Source organism: Elephas maximus, chromosome 15, assembly GCF_024166365.1.
Source record: "Elephas maximus indicus isolate mEleMax1 chromosome 15, mEleMax1 primary haplotype, whole genome shotgun sequence".
Lineage (NCBI taxonomy): Eukaryota > Metazoa > Chordata > Mammalia > Proboscidea > Elephantidae > Elephas > Elephas maximus.
In genome coordinates this window covers 5,615,089-5,635,675 of record NC_064833.1, presented here as the reverse complement: position 1 = coordinate 5,635,675, position 20,587 = coordinate 5,615,089, and the positions used below count along the sequence as shown (strand labels likewise).

The 20,587-nt window shown below is 43.9% G+C and overlaps 1 protein-coding gene across 2 annotated transcripts in view; it reads right to left on the bottom strand.

The window, feature by feature from the left end:
• The window catches only part of COL22A1 (collagen type XXII alpha 1 chain), a 295,566-nt gene that overhangs the window by 64,304 nt on the left and 210,675 nt on the right, over nucleotides 1-20,587 (bottom strand). For both annotated transcript variants that reach the window (XM_049854093.1, XM_049854094.1), the window contains 4 exons: nucleotides 16,827-16,904; nucleotides 6,603-6,638; nucleotides 5,161-5,214; nucleotides 3,471-3,515 (listed from right to left, as the gene is read on the bottom strand). In XM_049854093.1, coding sequence (XP_049710050.1) covers nucleotides 3,471-3,515; nucleotides 5,161-5,214; nucleotides 6,603-6,638; nucleotides 16,827-16,904 — 213 coding nt within the window. The remainder of the gene's footprint in view (nucleotides 1-3,470; nucleotides 3,516-5,160; nucleotides 5,215-6,602; nucleotides 6,639-16,826; nucleotides 16,905-20,587) is intronic.

Below are 20,587 nucleotides of genomic sequence, written 5' to 3'. Positions count from 1 at the left end.
CTTAAACCAAGACAATGTTTCCGCTATCCCCCTTTTCCTGGGAACTCTCCCCTTCTGGAAATGTGGTTTCCACCGCCTCCTGTGGCTAGTAAAAGCCACGTGAGTAGATAATGCAAGTTTGCATAGGAGAACCACCATAGAGACGGGGGTGTGTCTGTGTTAATTGCTCTGTTGACAATCTCAAGTATTTGATCAATTCTTTCGGCTACTGCAATTGAGACAGCAGCACAGGAGAGAGGTTGGGATTAGATTAACCCAGATTAGGGGGTGATGAAGAACAACTAGCTCTGCAGTGAGGATTCACTTAGGTTGCAGCTGCTACAGACAAGGCAAAGGCCCACCCTGGGCATTTGAGTCAGACCCTCCAGAGAAAGGCCAACCTTTGTCATACTAATTTATTAAACCTTTCATTTTAAGGGCAATGGTTTTAATCCCGAGGCCTTATATTTTTTCCTCGGGAAGTTACTAATAATAGGGTTTTCATATTGTTTAAACTGGGACATTGTTATACTACTGGCTTTGCGTTACTTGGGATTTTTCTATGCTGCCATTTGAGCTCTTTGTATAATTAGAGTGAGCTCTATCAGACAGCATCACTGGGTATGTTACAAAGGGACAGAAAACAAGGAGTGGATTTTCAGTCTTGGTAGAGCGTGGCCCTGCAGATAATTAGTGTCTTGTTCTGGCCCGTTTCTGTCTACCTTACCCATCTTAAGAAGATACACAAAGAACAGGTCTGTGTGGAGGTTAGTGGCCTCAGGAACATGGGCTTGGGGTGCATGGCAGACGATCATGTCCTCCTGTGAGGAGTTGTTCACACACGACAGATCATGCATTAGGCCCAACACGTTAACAAAACAAATGGTTGGAAGAGTTGGGGTTGTAGAGGACAGTCTGTGCCCTGCCTGGAAACTTGAAGGAGGCTACACCCTCCCCCTGGGGGCAGCCCACGGCCAATGACAGACCAAAATGGCCACGAGAAAGGGCTGTCCCTTCTGCTCCACTCACACTCCTGGCTTCCTGTGGGAGCAGGCCAGGCTACACTTCAGCTGAGTCCACATCTTTGCCTCGCTTTTTCCCTTGCCAGTCCCTGATCTCTCCAATTGCCTGCAGGTTTCACCTGAAAGTACCTGGCACCTGCACACGAATCCTCACCTCAGGCTCTGCTTCTAGGGGACATAACCTGAGATGGGGTGTGGGGGGATTCCTGGGAGAGGGAGTCTACATCCCCAGGTGACTGCAGCATGGGAGAAACTCTTCCTGCCCTTCTCTTTGCTCACTGAGCAACGACCGTGCATTAAAGGATGAACTCAGCAGCCCTGGGTTGTCCAAACCCTGTACATTCCACATCCCTTTCCTGGCCTCTGGGAGGTAATCTCTAAACCCTTGGAATAGCCTACCTCATAAGAGCATCTCTGTTTACCTGGGGGCTTGGGCCAGGCCAGATAGTTTATAACAATGTGATGTAGGGTAGGGGCCTTCAGGCTTTGGGGGTCAGTTTGACCACTGAAGAGGCTGGAGACAGAGTAACTAAGGTTACGGAGTTCTGTGCCTACGTGACTGACTCAGGTGAACTTCCCTGGTTTACAGTACTCCATGCATGTTGTCACACATCATTACTCAGAGAATTACATGCTGTCTGTAAAATCCCCCTGGTGGAGGATATTTGGAAGCCTGTTCCTGGTCTCTCCTGGACCCTGTTCTATGTGTCTTTTCACTGTAATAAACTGAACCATGAGTATAACATCTTTTCTGAGTTCTGTGAGTTGTCCAGTGAATCACTGAACCTCAAGGTAGTCTTGGGAACCCTCAGCACAAAGACTATCTGATTGTTGAGACTAGAAAGACCCCGATAGCCACTGGGACATATTTGGGGGCAATCTGGAAGGGTGTCCAGTGAACTTAAAGGTAGTCAAAAATAGAGTTATTTCATCTCTCTCTCTTTCCCTCAGTTGCACTCTGTTCTGCTGGTAACCAGCTGTACGGCAGCCAGCCATGACTATCCACGTTGTCCACTGAGCTCTACTGACTCAATTCTCTTTATTGGGAAGTATTAAGGTCTAGATTTGGCTGGAGTAATATGAACCCTCATTTGGCCTCTGGCCTGAACCCTGGTCTTCCACCCACCTCACCAGAGCCTTGTACTTTTGGCAATGGAGCTGATTTCTGAGCTCCTTTGGCAGCTATATAAGCTGAACCCATAGAGGAGGGGCAAATAGTCAAGTTGTCCCTGACTACCAGCAAAATTTTCCACTGATCCCACTGGAAAGTCTTCATTGAAGAGTTTCAGGACCCATCTAGACAGACTAGGTTCTCTGCCCAGGTCTCTGCAGTGCCCAGCACATGGGTAGGGGAGGGGTAGCCTCCCAAGCCCACAGGGTCTAAGTGTCTGGGGTCCTTGTCTGAGCTTGTCACAGGCCATGCTTGCAAGGGAGACTGGCAGCCTCTCATATCCATCTTGAGATGCAGCCTCTGCCCAGGTGAGCATCTTGGTTTCTGAAACCAGACTTACGGACTCACTTTTGAGGTCTGTGATTCCCCCGTTTTGATTGCCGCTATCTCTTCCATCTTAGGAACATCTTTAAATGAACTCACATCTCCTGTATTTGCACAGCCTGCCTTCCCACTCACCCAAACATGAAAGCAGATCCACTCATCTTCACTGGTCCTTCCCAGAGGTCCCCCCTCCCCATGGCCTGTTTACCTGGCTGCACCTTTTGGGCTTTCCTGGCATTGGCCTCCCACTCAGAGAATGTGGGCATGGGCAGGGAGCTGGGACCAGACTGGGGCCAAGTACCCAGGACCAAGCAAGCAGGCAGTACATCCCTGCTCATTGTTTCACAGCATCCACTGTGCTCACTGTGAGAGCAGGAAGACTTCAGCCACTGCACAAAGTGGGCAGTTGGGAGGTGTTGACATTACTGAGCAAAGGATCAGGACATGGCAGGTTGGAATTCACAGTGCTGCCATTCTGCATTTGCTCAACCCTCAGCTCCATGGTCTGTCCTTCTCTACTGGCTCCATGCCCAGGACCGTTGGGATGTATAACTGGCTCCTTGCCCACTGGCCTGGGGCTGAGATGGACCAAGGAGAGGCCCTGCTGGGAGATGGGCAGTGGAGCAGACACTGAGGTAGGCTATTGCTTGGCTGCTCCGCCCTGCCCAAGCCCAGATTTCTGGCAGTGGCTTGGAACTCACAATTATGACTGCTACCCAGCAGTTCTTACCCCGTCATTTCAGTTCCCCCTTGGTTCTGAAAATACTCTTTCCCTTGCTCCTTTAGGCCTATGGCAGTATCGGCTGCCCATTAGTCCATATCAAGGTGTCTCAGCCTCCCAGAATAGTTCCCTCTGCCCACACCTCTGCACAAAGCCCCTTCATAAAGTTTTCTGAACCATCTGAGTTGCATTTTATTTCTTGCCAGAGCCCTGTCTATAATCAACATTCATCGAGAAAAATAAGATGACGTACTGGTTTGCCAGGAGGCCCTCTTTCTCCTGGGTTTCCTGGTACACCCTACAAAAAGAAAGAGAATATTAACTTTGCCAGCATTTGATGGCGATCCAATCTACCCAACTTCTGCATCTTTCAGATGTAATTCAGGGGGAAAATCACCCAGCCACAAAGACTGGCACCAATAAAAACTCATGGTTTCCACTCTCAGCTGAATACCCAGGGCTTCCCAGGAAACATTCAACAGTGGCAAAGGGTTAGAAGAGTCATAACCAAAAACAACTCCTGCACATGGAGTGCATATGCACACACACACTCTCTCACACACTCTCACACTCATACTCACACACTCACACACACAACACACTCACATACACACTCACACACACTCACCTACACACACACACACATGCACACATACTCACACACACATTCATGCACACATACTCACACACACATTCATGCACACACACATACACAGCCACACCTGTTTTAAACTTGCACCGTCCTTTTCCAAACACAGTCAGAAGGACTGGCTTTGAAAAGGAGGAGGGTATTTCTATTGGACAGGCTGTAAGGATGTAACTTGAGAGCTGGGCAGATATTAAATGTATCTAGAGACAGGAATAGGAGAATAACTATGTTTTCTGAAATAAAATCCTAGGAGGGATGGGGAAGGTAATTTATCATTGATGCTTATACCAAAACCAAACCAAACCCGCTGCCGTTGAGTCGATTCTGACCCATAGTGACCCTGGAGGACAGAGTAGAACTGTGTTGTATGATTTCCAAGGCTATAAGTCTTCACAGAAGCAGACTGCCACATCTTTCTCCAGTGGAACAGCTGGTGGGTTTGAACCACTGGCCTTTCAGATAGCTGCTGAGTGCCTTAATCACTGCGCTACCACGGCTCCCTGATGCTGCTGATAAGGCACTGAAACGCTAGATGTGGAAAGAGGCATGTCTAAGCAGTGAATGCCACTGTTACTGGTGCCAGACATCTTTGATCTATAAGAACTCACAGTTGTCATTCATCCTTTTGATCAATAAGTATGTACTGAGTCCTTCTGTGCACCTGGCCTGCTGCTAGTCAACAGGGACCTACAGGTGCAAAAGACATGGTCTTCACCTTCTTGGCACTCAGCTCTACCTGAGCAAGGGTCAGATAATGTAGACTGGGGGTGATTAGCATTGCTGCAAAGTAGGAAATGATGCCTCCCCAGGAAGCCTCAGATAAGTTTGTGTAATCCCTTGGAAGGGAGAGAGCCTTCCAGCCAAGGGTCTGCAACAAGGTCATGGAGAAGGTGGTATCTGAAATGCACAGATCTGACTAGCCAGGTATGTAAAGAAATTGACATAAAATAGGAGACATTGTATGGGATACCCAGGAGCTCACGAGCCTCTAAAAGCATGACACGAAAGCCTAAGAAATGAAGCTGGACAATACAAAATTATAGGCCACAATCTACAGAACAGGTAGCCAGATACATACATAAATGAACAAATAGATGTTGACAGGGAAGAGTCAAGGATGAACGGAGCCCAGCAGCTCCTCCTGGGGTTTCCAGAGAGCTCTGGACTGAACTATGAAGCCAGCCACATGTTCAAGGGGTGTCTGGGGGTGGCTGGTCCCATCATGGGGTCGGGGGGAAGGCTCCAGGGGCAACCACAGTACCCCAGCTGAGCCCATGTGCTACTCTTTACTTACATCCCGGCCGGCTGGTCCCTGGGGCCCTGGGAATCCAGGTAAGCCTCGAGATCCCTGGTGAAAAAGAACAGAAGACAACCGCAAGTTTTAAGCAAATAAGGTGGACTTATTGGCTTTTGCTGTGGGAATGCCCTGCTGCTAGGAGGGATCTGATGAAATGGTGCCAAAGGGTGCCCTGCTCTGGTGTCACTCATCTCACTGCACCCTGCTCTGAGCTCACTCATCTCACCGTGCCCTGCACAAACTGACGGAAATGCACACGGAAAACACGCAACAATCCCACACTGCAAGCTCCTGTCTGGCCCTGAGCACAGTGGAAATAGACACCACCCACCCTCACCCGCAGTGAGACCAGCCTGGACTCAGATCCAGCTCACCCCTGCGATGTCCTATGGATAACCAGCCCCTGGGATTACTGAGATGCTCAAAACATTAACTTGTGTAAGGCCCCGGCACAGTGCTCGGCGTCACATACACAGCATTTACTGGGTTTTGTAAGAAAATCATTCCTATTCTGGTGAAAATGACATCAGAAAATGGCACAGGTGTCTTTCATTATGGATTTCCCTCCTGTAAGGCTTTTCCTTAAATAGATCTGCAGGTGAGAATCTGTTCTTTCTCCTGGCAGGTGCCAGAATGGTGCAACCTGGCCTTGTCTAGATCAAGGTGAAGGAAATCTTCCCTACACCCCGCTCCCTCCATTTAGAGTCTGACCTGCTTCAATGTGGCCAATAACTTTCTCTGACATCTCAGGCCTGTCAATCTTAACTGTTCCGAGCCTCAAATTCCCCTACGAGAATGGGTATAAAAATCCCTGTCCTCCTTAGTTCAGTGATCACATGAATGAGCAGAATTTGAAATAAGTACAGGATATGACATAAATGTATCACGATACCTAGTCACACACAGCTCCTCCTCCAATGGGGTGAGTTTATAGGAATCCACATTTTCCTGATAAATACACGCGCACATATCATCATCACTGGGCCTCTCACTGAGAGTGCTCCTGCTGTTTAACCTAACAGTTATTCCATCCACAATGGCCCTGAGTATCGCCATGCCCACTTTACAGGTCAATAGAAATCCCCTCATTTGCTCATGGCCACATACATGACTAGGGGCGAAGAAGTCAGGGATCAAAATAATTTCTTCTGGCAATTGTCTGATCACATTCATTTAACCAGGGCTGTCTTCTGTGATGGAGAGATGCCAAAAAGCAAAGCCAGTCTCAGATTGCCCAACTATAAAATGGGCACATTAAATAGCTGACCCCACTGTCCCCTTCCCACTCTATCATTCCATAAGTCAATTTTATATTTTGGAGAGTCCACAATGTTTCACGTTAGGAATTTTCAGAAACTATTTTTGGCTCCTCCCATTTAAAATCACTTTGATTAGAGCAGAATGCCTCCCCTAGACCCTTTATTTAAGTCATACTATACCGGTGGCCCCTTCTCTCCTGGCGGTCCAGCAGGGCCCTAAGAAAAAAACAAACAAGTAAGCAAAGTAGGAACGAACTGCTCATTTAGATGAGATGCCAGGTTTATGTTCAAGCCAGAACCTCACTTGCCCTGGAAGGAAGAGCTGAATTCCTCCCATCTTTAAGCCACAGTGTCACATCCTCTCTGTTAATGAATGGGCACGCTGTGTTCCAACAAACCTTTACAAACACTGAAGTTTAAATTTCATTTAGTTTTCACATGTTATAAAAGATTATTCTTAAGTTTGATTTTTTTCAGCCATTTAAAAACATGAACATTAGTAGGTGGGTTGCACAGAAATAGGCGTGCGGCCCTGTTTGACCTGTAGGATATAGTTTGCTGACCCTTGGGTTACAACCTCAGTTAAAGAATGGAAAATGAAAGATGTCAAGGAGACTCATCTGTCTTCACCTAGGATTAAAAAAAAAATTTCCATCAAGTCGACTCTGAATCATGGCGACCCCATGTGTGTCAGAGTGGAACCATGCTCCACAGGGTTTGCAATGACTGATTTTTCAGAAGTAGATTGACAGGGCTTTCTTCTGAGACGCCTCTGATACAGCTGCATAATGAAGAAAGGCCTCCTTTGAGAATTCATTCTCCAGGCCCTGTCCTCACATAGCTATTAGGGCTGTTAAATATAAACATAGTTACATATGAGCATAGTTTGAGCTCAAAGCCAAGACGTCCATACACAAATAGATCCCTGGGGCACCCAGCAAAACCAAATGCAGATCACCTCTCAGGGCAGCAGGCTACAGGATTCTCACCGATACATTCCCAAAGGACATGAATAAACAATCTCAAATTACAAAGCTAGTCACCACAAGAGTGTCAGTAGACAAAATAGCAGAATTAGACTTCTCAGGAACTTCAGATGGCAGGGTTGTCAGACACAAGTGATAAAAGAGATCTGTTCAAATGATTAAATGTATAAAAGAAATCAAACACAGTAGAAAAAAGCATGTGTAAAGAAGAAATTCATGAAGCCCCCTCGACTGAAGTAAAAACAACTACACCAGCCCAGGCCTCTGCTGCATTCAGCAGAATTAGATTGGACCTTTTAATATGCCGGAACCTTGGGTTCTTGATCTGGCCAGCAACCACCGGCAGCTAAGGAGATACTTCTCCTGTGGTCAAGTCAGAATGTGGAAGGAACGCATCCCAGGAGGTGAGTCTTGACGCAAATACACTTGTGTAAGATGGCCTCAAGAAACATTCTCTCCATGATAAGGATGTAGAAATGAAGTCTTAGGAAAAAGACTTTGGTGCCAACCCATTATCTGAATCTCCCAGCCGGCTAGAAAGATTTTGCTTTTCTAAGGAAGGGGTCTTGGTGCCAATGTTTATCACAACCCCATTATTATAAATCCTCAAGAAATGTTTTACATCAAGTAAAACATTTTTATGATCTATTCTGGAACGTATGCCTGGTAAGCATCTTGTGACTATGACCATAATCTCTGTGCCCGAATGAACTCTTGCAATTAACCTTTGTAACCAATCTTTGTAGCCCACCTATATATGTATGTATCCACTGGAAGCCTTCTCCCTGCTTCGCTCAACCCTCCCTCCACTGACCTCAGTGAATGTTTAACCAATCAATGATTTTTTACTGTAACTTCCCATTCTAACCCTATAGCCATGCCTGCCTGTCACCGGAACTCACTGGTTTTCACTTCTGTGAGCTGGTGATTCCCCCATTTGAATGGATCTTTAACGCTGAATAAATCCTCTGAATTTTCATTTTAAGGTCTGAGTAGTTTATCATGATGACAGATGACATTATCAAAAATGTCACTGTTGGCAGATACCAAAAAGAGCCAGAGAGAACCTTTAGAAATGAACAATAAAAGCACTGAAATGGAAATTTCAGTAAACAGTTTAAATGAGATTGAAACTAACACGAAATAGGAATTTCCGGGAAGAGCTGTTTTTTTAAGAATCACAGTGAATACTATTTCGTGAGAAGCCTGTGCAGCTGCTGAACTGAAAAAGGAGAGAAACTTAATTCATAGGTCACCTGATAACTCTGAAGATGAAGAGTCCCAAATCAGAGTAAATCTCTGGAATTATTCTTTTTCACCCTTTTTACCAAATGACCTGAAAAACCACCAGGCTATCATAGCACTTCTGTTTCAGTCCATTTCTCTTTCTCTCTCTGAATTAGGTTCCACTCCAGGAATGAACGAAACAGCTCTATAACATGGGCCTAAGGAGGAGGGCTGGCTAGGGAAATTCTCTGATGCACAAACCACAGGTGGTAATAAAGGAAGGGCATTTACAGCTATTGGTCTTTGAGCAGAAGCAGTACTATCTGCTTCACACGTGGAAAATTTCATTTTAATCCCTATGGGAAATCCACAACCTGGGGTTTCCACATCTCTTTGCTACTGATGGAGAAATTGAAGTTAAAAGCCATTAAGTAACTTATCCAAAGTCAGGCAGTTAAAATAACGAACTCAGAATCTCACCTTTGGACTCTTTGACTCAGAAGTTATTGTTTCCTCCACTGTAGCTCTGTCCAACTGTAAGTCAATGGACATGTGCATCTGAATTTTGTTCCTGTCAAAGTAGTATCCTATTGAGGCTGTATACTTATTTTAAAAGAAGGACCTCTCACGAGGAAAAGGCATAGGGATAGTGTATTACTGACATGGGAAATGCTGTCATGTCATTTTAGAGACACCATTTGCTTCCAATTAAATACCGTGATCTACCTCAATCACATAACTTGGTCAGTAGGCTAGGCTCCAAATTCATTTATTATGTCATTTAATAGGGCTGGAAGTTCGAATCAACCGGGCACTCCTTGGAAACTCTAAGGGGCAGTTCTACTCTGCCCCATAGGGTCACTATGAGTCGGAATCGACTCAACGGCACTGGGTTTATAATATAAAATCTGCCTGTGAGGATGGATTTAGTTATTAAAGGTGTTAAAAATATTCAAAACTCAATGAAATTGGAACACAGAGTTTATTCTGCGTAGTTATTCCATATGCATTTGGGTTTTTTTTAATAGGGAGACCATTTTGATTCCAGAAAAAGCAAATGGCTCAGAGAAGCTAGGGCCTCAAGCAGCTTTGCATCAGAATACTGTTTGCTTTGCCTGGCTTCTTCCCCCACAGCTTTGCATTACAATCTTGCTTTCTTTGCTTGGAAGTTATATGTAAACCCCATGATGCCTGGATAAAAAAAAAGTTGCTTCTGTAACTTATATGAGCTCCCTACTTGTAAGCCCCTTAAAAGCAACTTTCCCCCTTGCCCTCAGGGAGCAGTCTTGGCAGCAGCAGCTCTCACTGACTCCTTTCCTTGTGCAACGAAATAAAGGTGCCTTTCCAGCTCCCCCACCTCAGTCTCTCATTTATCGGCCAAATTTGAGTCATACCGGGCAGAGCCTGGGGTTTCCACCAGGTAACAGTACAATAAGGATTATAAAAGGAGAGGAGGGAGAAATACAGAAGATCAGCCATGGGCTAATTAACATTATCAATTGAACCCTGTCCTCCCCCTTTTACTGAGATATTTTTTCACAAGATGGTCTCTGGCCCTCTACTCAGCCTTATCATTTAAAATTCTAATTTAGCAAGCCTGGCTTCAAGTAGGAAAGAAAGGATTTGCAATTTCGGGTGAAAGAAAACCCACTGGTGGATTAATTTTGGTCAGGAATTTCTTTAAAGTGAATATTTGGTTTCATGGGTAGGAAACCCCCAAAATCAAAGTAATGTACCTGCTACCAATTTCTCTTTGACAAAAGCCTTCATTTCCACCTTAGCTTCAGCAGTTATTAGCTGTTTGACCTTGAGCAAGTTACATAGTCTCTTTGAGCTTCAGTTTCCTCAATCGCAACCTGAAGACAGAGGATCACTCTGAATTCTGTTGTGAGAAATAAAAGGAGGCGCTCTAGGTAGAGAACCAAGCCAGCGTCTGGCCCATAAAAGGCATTCTCACAGCTGTTTTGTTACTGCGTGTTTTGAGAAATATGGAAGTATATCAAAAAGGGGGGGTTGTAAAATGACTTCTGAATATCATTCTGTTTTTTTAGCAATTACAACCTTCTTTTCCAAGATGATCCAGTCTGATGTGTTTGTTCAAGAGTCATGTTATCTCAGCACTTGGATTCTGGTCTTCACATGCCAGTTTCCACTAAAAGGAAATGGGACTCCTTGGAGAAATGACTGATCTAAGTTCTGGGCAAGAGATATACATACTGTAACAAATTGTCATCCCAGAGAGCAAGAAAACTATGAATGACTGCTAGGCTTGTGTTAAAAATACTCAGGAGCCAACTAGATTAATGAAAATGGAATAACCGGAATGGAAATAATGAGAATGTTCACAAGTTGTAAAGAATGAAACCAATGTCACTGAACAATTTATGTAGAAATTGTTGAATGGGAACCTAAACTGCTGTGAAAACCTTCAAACTTTCACCAAAAATACAATAAAATATTATTTTTAAAAAAGGCGCTCAGGGACCAACTTCAATAGGCTACTATTGGCCAAAGACGGGATAATTTAAATCTCAAAAGGAAGCATAACTACAAAATATTGAAACATCGAATGTATTTCAACCTATGAGTAAAAAAAAAAATTATTCTTAAAAACAAGAAAAGAATTAATTGGTAATCTTTGCAGGATGCTAAGCAACCTCATCTTTATTTGAAAACAATAGAAAAAAATTGAGCATTTCTATTCTATATTCCATATGAATTGTGCCACTAGGTATCCAAGTAGTAAGTAAGGGAATGTTTCTCTATATAGAAGTATTCCAGCTAATAAGTAAAAAAGAGGGTGAGAGAACCATATCACCGATTTGCAATGCTTGATGTCCTAATTGGTCTAAGCACTGGACATCAAAGGGTGCTAACATCACCAACAGACGACCGGACATCATACGCCTTTTGATGAAACAACATGCCACCTAGGAAGTCGTCATCAAACCTGAATCTGATTAAGACTCTAGGTCCAATTACCAATTTATAGGAAATACAGGGGAGAGAAGAATGTGCTAAGCTATTAAATTAGCCGATTCCAGGCTGATTTAGCCCAGAAAGGAGAGTTCCCAATCAGAAGTGAAAGCAGAAACTAAGTTAAGACCTGTTTTTCCCATCAACAAAAGAATCTTCCCAGCATCCAAAGTTAGGCATCAGTACAAGTGATTCCAGAGACGGAGTGTTGGAGGTGCTCAGGAAAGGGAGAAGTCTTTCCAGGTTGGGAAGCCGAGAAAGATGTCCCAGGAAGAGGACTGTTATGGCATCATAAGGACAGAAGTAGGGTACCAGCGTTATCACCAACGTTCTCACATTGTAATCTGCCAATACACCTGAGGATGCTGCGGAAAATGTTGGCAAACGACCCAGGAGAAACTGATAGTCCAGGATGGAAGGAACAGATACCAGGTCACCCTGCTGTTAGTAGAAAACCTGTCTGTCCAAACCCCAAGCTCCAACTGCCAGTGAGGACTATTAGCACTTTGATCTCCCTCAGAGCCTGGGTGGATCATTTTTAAGCATTTTAAAATCTCACAGGAAGATTAGAGGCAACCTGAAGATTAAAGGGATTTTTTTTTGTTTGTTTTCTAATATCTTGCAGAGGGAAGCCGAAACCCCAAAAGATAGCCTCCTCTCCTTTCTCCTCCCCAGTCGAAGGTGCAGAGCTTGCAGAGAAAGCAGGGGGCTTCTCCTAGGGAGTCAGAGCTGCTCCTCGAACGCTAAGTCACAGGAGGAAGGAAATGGAAAATGACTTGTAATCCATTTAGCCTCAATGTGCCTTCTCTGAGAACTTAATGGAATGAATAAATCCTGCCATCCCAAGGACACCGCAAGCCAGTGATGCAGGAGAAGAGCTGGCTTTGTGGAGCAGGCTGAGAGTGTTTGGGAGCTGACTACCCAGAGAGCAGCCTTAAAACCGTGATGTACAGGAGCTGGTGCATAAATAGCCAGCTCATTGCCCCTTTGGCAGAGCAACTCTGAGACTGCCTACTCAATCTCCCAGAGGTCCTCCTGGAGATTGAGTCCCAGCTGCCATAGAGGTAACCTGCTTCTTTCCTTCCCAGTCTCACTTTGCCGCTCCCTAAGTGGTGCTTTCTTCCATCACCTCCCACATAAACTCCTGGCCCTTGAATCCTGTTCTCAGGGGCTGCTTCTGCAGGGTCTCTGCTGTAGCCAAATGCTAAACCAACTTTGAAAGGTCTAAGTGAGGTGGAGGAAGCGAAATGCTTCTAGACTTCGCAGGACCACAGACCCACTCAACAAATGGCTCTGCTCCTGTGAAGGGGCAGTCGCATGCTTAATGAACTTGACATCCTCTCCCCAGCTGCCCTCTTCTTTACCTCCTGCACACTCCTAGTCTCAGCATATTTCCAAACCCACCATACAGATTCCCAGGCCATCAGCAACCTGGGCTGCTGGCCAAAGGCAGGATTTATGAAAACTCGATAAGGTAACATCTATCACAGAAGCTTTTAATAAGTTGGAGTGGTGGAAAGACACTAAACAGTTATTTACAGCCTCTTGGCTGAAGCCAGCCCATTACTTTTCAGGTGGAATCACTTAGGCAGGACCATATTTCATGGGATGTTCTTGCTGGCTCTTAAGTGGGAGGTGGGGCGAATGGTGGCCACCTCTACTGGCTGGTATTCTAATTAACATCTTGATCCAGTGAATCCTTGGAAAGTTGACTGGAACATGTTAAAGGATGTTAACATGTTCAGTGAAGGAGGGTACCTCACCCAGGCTAAGATCCTACAGTTTCACTTACAGCCAGGCCTCTATTCTAAGGGGTAAGTTCTGCATGATTCAGAACCCTGACTCCAGCAGATTGGGCCCTATTAAAGAAAGATTCCAGAAATAAGAAACTCTGAACTATTGAGTTTCTTTACTGCATCCTGTGTCATACAGTGCCTTCCAGTTAACAACAGACAAAAAATACCCAAGGCCAAAAGGTAAAGGTAATGAAGTGGAGAGTTTTGTTCTGCAGAAATTCTACTTGAGAATTTCTTTTATGAAAAACAGACCAAAGCTAGACACTCCCAAGATGATTCTATGTACTTCCTTCCACAGTATCCAGGGACAACTGGGAAGATACAGAGCAATCTTGGCCTCCTAACACCACGGAAACAGCCCATATTGCCAGTAGGCAGAAGTTGAAGTGAGGCAGCCATTTCTGATGGTTATGCAGTGAGGCAAGCTTGGATGTGGGGGGCAGAGAACAGCTAGAGAGTTTCAGGGAGAGACTGAGACACTCGAGAGCAACTCTGGCTGAAAGAGAACTGCAGAGGGGAGGAAACGGATTTTCATTATAGAAGTGCTGTTGTGCGTTGTAAATTGGCTTTTCTGTCTTATTCTCTGAGACTCACGTGAAGAAAGGTATTGCTTAATTATTTTTGGTGTGGTCGGCTTTTCTTGAATGCAAAGCCAAGTAGAGGCTGAGCCATGTGGTACTTCGGAATATATTCAGGTTACATGCAATAGTGACAAAGTCAGATTGTGCTTCTGGGTTAAAATAATAACAATAACAATAACACAACAACAATGATAAGAATAATACATAGGTAGTTTGGCTATGACAAGTCTTAAAAGACAAGTTGCCATCGAGCTGATTCCAACTGATGGCAGCCCCATGTATGTCAGAGTACAACTGTGCTTCATAGGGTTTTCAATGCCTGATTGTTTTGAAGTAGATCACCAAGCCTTTCTTCCAAAGTGCCTCTGGGTGGACTTGAGTCTCCAACCTTTCTGTTAGTAGCTCAGCAGGTTAACTATTTGGCATTTTAAAAGTATTAGGTATTTGAGCATCTTTTAAATAACAGTAAGACATGGGTGTCAAGAAAAAAGTAAATTCAATTTTAAGATGTTTTAATGAGGTACGGTGTGTGTTATGGATTGAATTGTGTCCCCCCAAAATACGTGTATCAACTTGGCTAGGCCATGATTCCCAGTACTGTGTAATTGTCCACCATTTTGTCATCTGATATGACTTTCCTATGTGTTGTGAATCCTACCTCTATGACGTTAATAAGGTGGGATAGGCAGAAGTTTAACATAACGTATGAGGCAGGACTCAGTCTACAAGATTGGATTGTGCCTTGAGCCAATCTCTTTTGAGAAATAAGAGGGAGAAGTGAGCAGAGAGACACGGGGACCTCATACCACCAAGAAAACAGCACCAGGAGCAGAGCACGTCCTTTGGACCCCAGGTTCCTGTGCGGAGAAGCTCCTAGTCCAGGGGAAGATTGATGACAAGGACCTTCCTCCAGAACCAACAGAGACAGAAAGCCTTCTCCTGGAGCTGAGGCCCTGAATTTGGATTTCTAGCCTACTAGACTGTGAGAAAATAAATTTCTCTTTGTTAAAGCCATCCACTTGTGGTATTTCTGTTATAGCTGCACTAGATGACTAAGACAGTGTATAAAGGAGAAGTTCATGAAGCCTTTTTGACCAGGACTAAATGACTGGATTAAACTCAGTTTTTGGTGAATTGATCTTTTTACATGCCTGCTGGGGACTCTATTTGCCTAGCTGCTCTCAGCTGAGCCAACCCAGACTTTTCACAGGTGCCTGCAATTTGGCTCCTTAATTGCTAGTAGCCATTTTTTTTATGGAAACTGAGGGAGTTTCACTCTGTGGTCAAGCCAGGATGTAAAAGAAATACACTCCAAGGAAGGGAATCTTGATACAGGTGTCTTTTTGTGTAAAGTAGGCCTAAGAAATGTCTCCTTATGACAAGGATGTAATAAAATAAAATAAACAATTGTTAAGGGTCCTTGTGCTAGCCTTATCTAAAGTTTCCCAGACAACTTAAAAGGATTTTGTTTTAACAAACTGTTTCTGAGAAATGAGGTACTGGTACTGAATGGTTACAGCTGCTTAACATCAACCATTGGGTTTTTATGACCGTTCCTGAAGGATATGTGACTGTGATTGAAAACCTCTGTAATTAGTCCCTAAAATCAATCACTATAAGCCTCTGTACCTATTTATCCAGTAGAAGCCCATTCCCCACCTCCTAACCCACTCCTCTTGTGACCTCAACCAAAGACTTGCCATTCAAACAACTGTATTATAATTTCTTTGTTCCTTAGACTATATCCATTCCTGTTAGAGGCTCTCTTGGTGGAGTCATAAGTTCTCACTTATGTTAACTGGTGTCTCTCTGCATTTGAATGTACCTTTTCTTCCTTCCTTTTTTTTTTTTTTTAACTGAATAAATCCTCCTAAGCTTATTTCAAGGATTGAGTGGTTTCTTTCTCTACAACAGTATCTTTAGCAAAGAAAGGCAAGACAAAAGAAGACTGCCTTCAAATTCTGAAGATTATCATTCAGTAAAGGGGAAAGAAAAAAAAAAAAAGATGTGTTCTTTGTGGTACAAAGGGAAAAATTAGAAGAAGTGAGTGAAGAGTCCAGAAGATCATAATCCCATTCTCTATAAAAAGAAATTTCTATTCTCTATTGAGATAAATGTCTAAATTTCAAAGCCAGGCTTACTGGCTTTGAAAGAAGAGTGTCTTCTATTTCTAGAGGTATTCAAGTGGAGTCTGACTGAGGATATTGATAGCAGTCCTCAACTTGGATGAGGGCCTGGGCTTCACTGATCCTTATCATCTCTTATTTAACTCAAAGGTTTTAGGATTCTTCAAATTACCACCTCTAGGGAGTTTGCAAACTCTCACCTAATAGACTGATGTGAATTATTCATTAAAACAAACAGTTTAAGGACCACTTCATGGATTTTATTCTGTGGACTGTATTAAACCCTTTCTCAACTCCATTTATGTTCTCACCTGTACTAACTGGAGGAAGATGGGTAAAGAACTTTTTTTTTTTAGCCTGAAATGCATGAAAGCACATTCTTTCTCCCATATGACACCCCTCCCCAACCATCCCAATGTCACTGGCTATCACTCAGTTTCTGCAAAGTTTGACTGACAAGTCCCTTCCTCTTTCATTTTTAATTTTAGTGAGTTTTACTCTCTCACTACCCTTTGAATCAGACAAGTGAGTTTTGATCTCACAAAAGTCTTGCTCCCATAAGAAGTACACCAAGTTTCAGCATCAATGTCAGCAACTGTAGACAGGCCTGCCACCCAACAGACCCCAGGACCGGAGATCCACTGCCAGATCATCTGGAAAAGCAGAGTCCCCGAGGTGGGGCCATGTTGCATGGCCAAGAGCAAGGACTCACAGGAGAGCCAGCAATGCCAATGCCCGGATCGCCATGATTGCCAGGAGAGCCAGGGATCCCAGGTGCACCTCGGTCTCCCTGGAAAGAGAGAAAAATAATATCGAGAGGTCAATGCCATTAAGGAGAGGGCCAGAGGGCAAAAAGAACTATCCTCCTCCCACTGTCTTGAATGTAATCTCCATATAATACCACTCCCTCAACCTGGACTCCACTGGCCACTCTGAGAGACCACTTAGGGAGCCCAGCACCCCCCTCACCCAAAATTGCAAGGACCATGCCCACCCACAGTGATCATATATCTTTCAAGGTTGACCATGCCCCAACCCTCACCATGGCTCCAAATGTGATTGACCATAGTTCAAATATGATCCCTTCCCCACACATGTGACCACTGTTCCAAATCCCACCAAGCTTTCTCCAAAACTCATTATGCCCCAACCAGACCATAGTCTAGATCTGATCATGCACACATGTTTCAACCTGGATCCCAAATCACCAGTAAATTAATTCACCAAAAATTTACCAAGTACCTATAGTTTGTAACTCACTTTTCTAGGGACCTCGAGTGGCACAAATAGTTTGTGCTGGACTACTAACCTAAACATACCTACTATTGCAAGGATGGCACAGGACCAGACAATGTTTCGTTCTGTTGTACATAGGGTCACCATGAGTCAGAACTGACCCAACAGCACCTAACAATGACAATAACTAACTTAGGCTTTGGGGTTTAAAGACCACTCAGTAGGACCCTGCAAAAAAGACCTGGTGATCTACTCCCATGAAGATTACAGCCAAGAAAACTCTATGGAGCAGCTCTACTGTAACACAGGGGGCGCCATGGGTTGGACTCAGCTTGATGACAACGTGTTTGGTTCTTGGTTTTTCAGAAGAGGAGGACCAACAATCACTGAGACAAGACCCTTGTCTTCAAGCATAGTGGCTAACAGTGTGGACTTGGGTGCCAGATGCCTGGGTTTAAATTCTGGCTTCAACACTTATTAACTGCTCACTAGAGAAAGTGGCCAGCTTCCTGAGCTTCATTTTCTTCATCTGGAAGGAGGTAGGTAATAACAGGAGGTGCCATCTCAGCAGATGCTGTGGTCATTAAATGGGAGCATGCATATAAAGAGCTTAGCATAGTTTCTGGCTCACCACTCAACACTAGTTAGCTGCTGTGGTTGTTGTTATTATCATCCACCTGTCATTCTGGACTTTGATGGGAGAAGAGAAAAGGAGAAAGAAAGAGAAAAAGGGCAGAGGTTCCATTTGCCATGTAGACAGAAAGTGAGGCAGAGCCACACCTTCTTACCCACAATTCCCAAAACCTCAGCCTCTGAAGCCAACCAGTGTTTATCCTAACTCAGTTGACAGCAAAACCTGACTTGTACTGACACAAGGCTATTCACAGTCTTTAGTTATCCCATTTTGCCTGAATGTTCACACATTTTGTTACATACATATTAATGAGTTTGATTAGAGGTGCTGCCCTAGATGTTACTGTAAATGTATACTCTGGACTGTCAGAAGAACAAACAAATCAATCTTAGAGGAAATACAATCAGAATGCTCCTGAGAAGCAAGGATGGCGAGAGTTCAGCTCACTTACTTTGGACGCATCATTGCTAGAAAAGAACATTATGTTTGGTAAAGCAGACGGTTGATGAAAACGAGGGAAACCCTCAACGAGATGGATTGACACAATAGCCGCAACAATGGACTCAGACGTACGAACAATCATGAAGATGGCGCAGGGCCAGGCTTGGCAATATCTTGTTCTGTTTATACATAGGTTGCCTTGAATTGGAGCCGACTCAATGTCAACTAACATCAAAATTCCAAAATAAATCTGATCCTAAACACCCGATGATTTTGTGTCAAGGACTGTATTAGATCAGCTGGTTCACAGCCGAGGTTGAGGAAGAGATGGCAGGTGACCTTGTTCAAGCCACTTAACATGTCTGGGATGAGTTCACTTGTGTGGCAAATGGAAACAGTCTCAGAAAGTTGTTAGAAAATCCAATGATATCCAACTGATTTCAGGTAGTACCCAATATTGCTAGGCAACCCATTGCTTTACTAAGGTTTATGTCTGTAAGCATTAAAAAATTTCATTAGTAACCAGCCTGTCCTCTAACCGTCATGTCAATGAGACAACTCTGCATTCTAGATCTTAAAAAAAAAAAAGATGCTTCTAAGATTATTTGTTTTTCTTCTAATATGACTGTTGCTTAGATGAATATATAAGTTATATATTCATTTGACTAATATTTATTGTTTATTCACTGCAAGCAGGGATCTAAGCTCTAAGGTCGAAAGATGACTCAGCCATGAGTCCTGCCCCATGGGAACTCACATTTACAATAACCAGTTGCAGTTGAGTTGACTCAGACTCACGGTGACCCCATGTGTGTCAGAGTAAAATTCTACTTCATTAGGGTTTTCAACGGCTGATTTTATATTGCCAAGCCTTTTTTCTGAGGTGACTCTAGGTGGACTTGAACCTCCAACCTTTTGGTTAGCAGCCAAGCGTATTAACCATTTGCACCACTCAGAGACTCTATATTTGGTGCTAAGTTCTGAATACAAGTCTAGTTTATGGGCACTGGCAGGATTAGAGCTTGAGACATTCTCACTAAAGAGATGGGCCACAACCCAAGCCTCTCATTTGGTGGAAAGAATGAAAGACAGCTTAACCAGAAGGTACTGAATGAGCAAAGGCATCAGGACACGTGGGTGTGTGTGTTTGTTCTTCTCTGTTTATTCCCAGGTCCATTTTCTGCCCTGCTCTGTGCCCCAAGAACGCTGATTACTACAGACCAGCCTCACAGGTATGCCAAAGGGAAGAGCCAGCACAAGATCAGAGGGTGAAAAAAGAGAGAGGTCAGGAGACACATTCCCTAACTTCCACCTCCTTTAGCACCGTGACCTTGTGTGGGTTCCTCCATTACTTCAGGTTGTGTAGGGTGGCCCTTCTTCCATGGCCCCAGACTTCAACAGACTTGGTAACACCTCTTCCTCCTCTTATCCCTCCAGGGCCATGGATGGCTACGGCTTCCTGCTGTCACTTGTCCTGGGAGCCACAGCGTCCCATTTCTGCATTGTCACATCTGTCAACATTCCCCTCATCAAATTCACTTCAAAATTACCAATTGGCACATTCTGTCCCTTTAGAATAATATGGTATGGCTGGTTCTGGGAAGTACAAGATGCTTGAGATGGTTCGAAAAACCTAACTAGTATGGGAAGGTTGGGGCAGGGAGGAAGTCAAGAAATAAGAAAAATACAGAAAAAAGTGTAATGAACTAAGAATAAATATGTCCAGTGATTTGTCCCTAGCACCCTGTGACAGTGGAAGGGTCGGGTAGGAAGATTCCGAGCTAATAGTCAGGTGACTTCAGGTCTAGTTCCAGGATAACATCAGCTCCGTCCCATGACCTTTGGTAAATTTCACAACCTCTCTGTATCTTAGGACCCTTATCAATAAAAACAGAACATTCTACCAAATGCCCATGTGTCTCATGAAGACTCTCTTAAAAGGTAAAAATGTATTATACTTGCATTATTATAATTTTATCAGCAAAGTTAGAAGGCAGAGTATAAACTAAACATACACAAAAATGTCAGAGAAATCCATATCCTCTTATACCTTGATTTCTTTTTTACAAATTAATGAAGATTTTCCTGTTATTATTACTTTCTGTATTAGTTTGGATCCACCCACCTTCCCAGGGCCACCTTTCACGCACAGGAGCAAACTC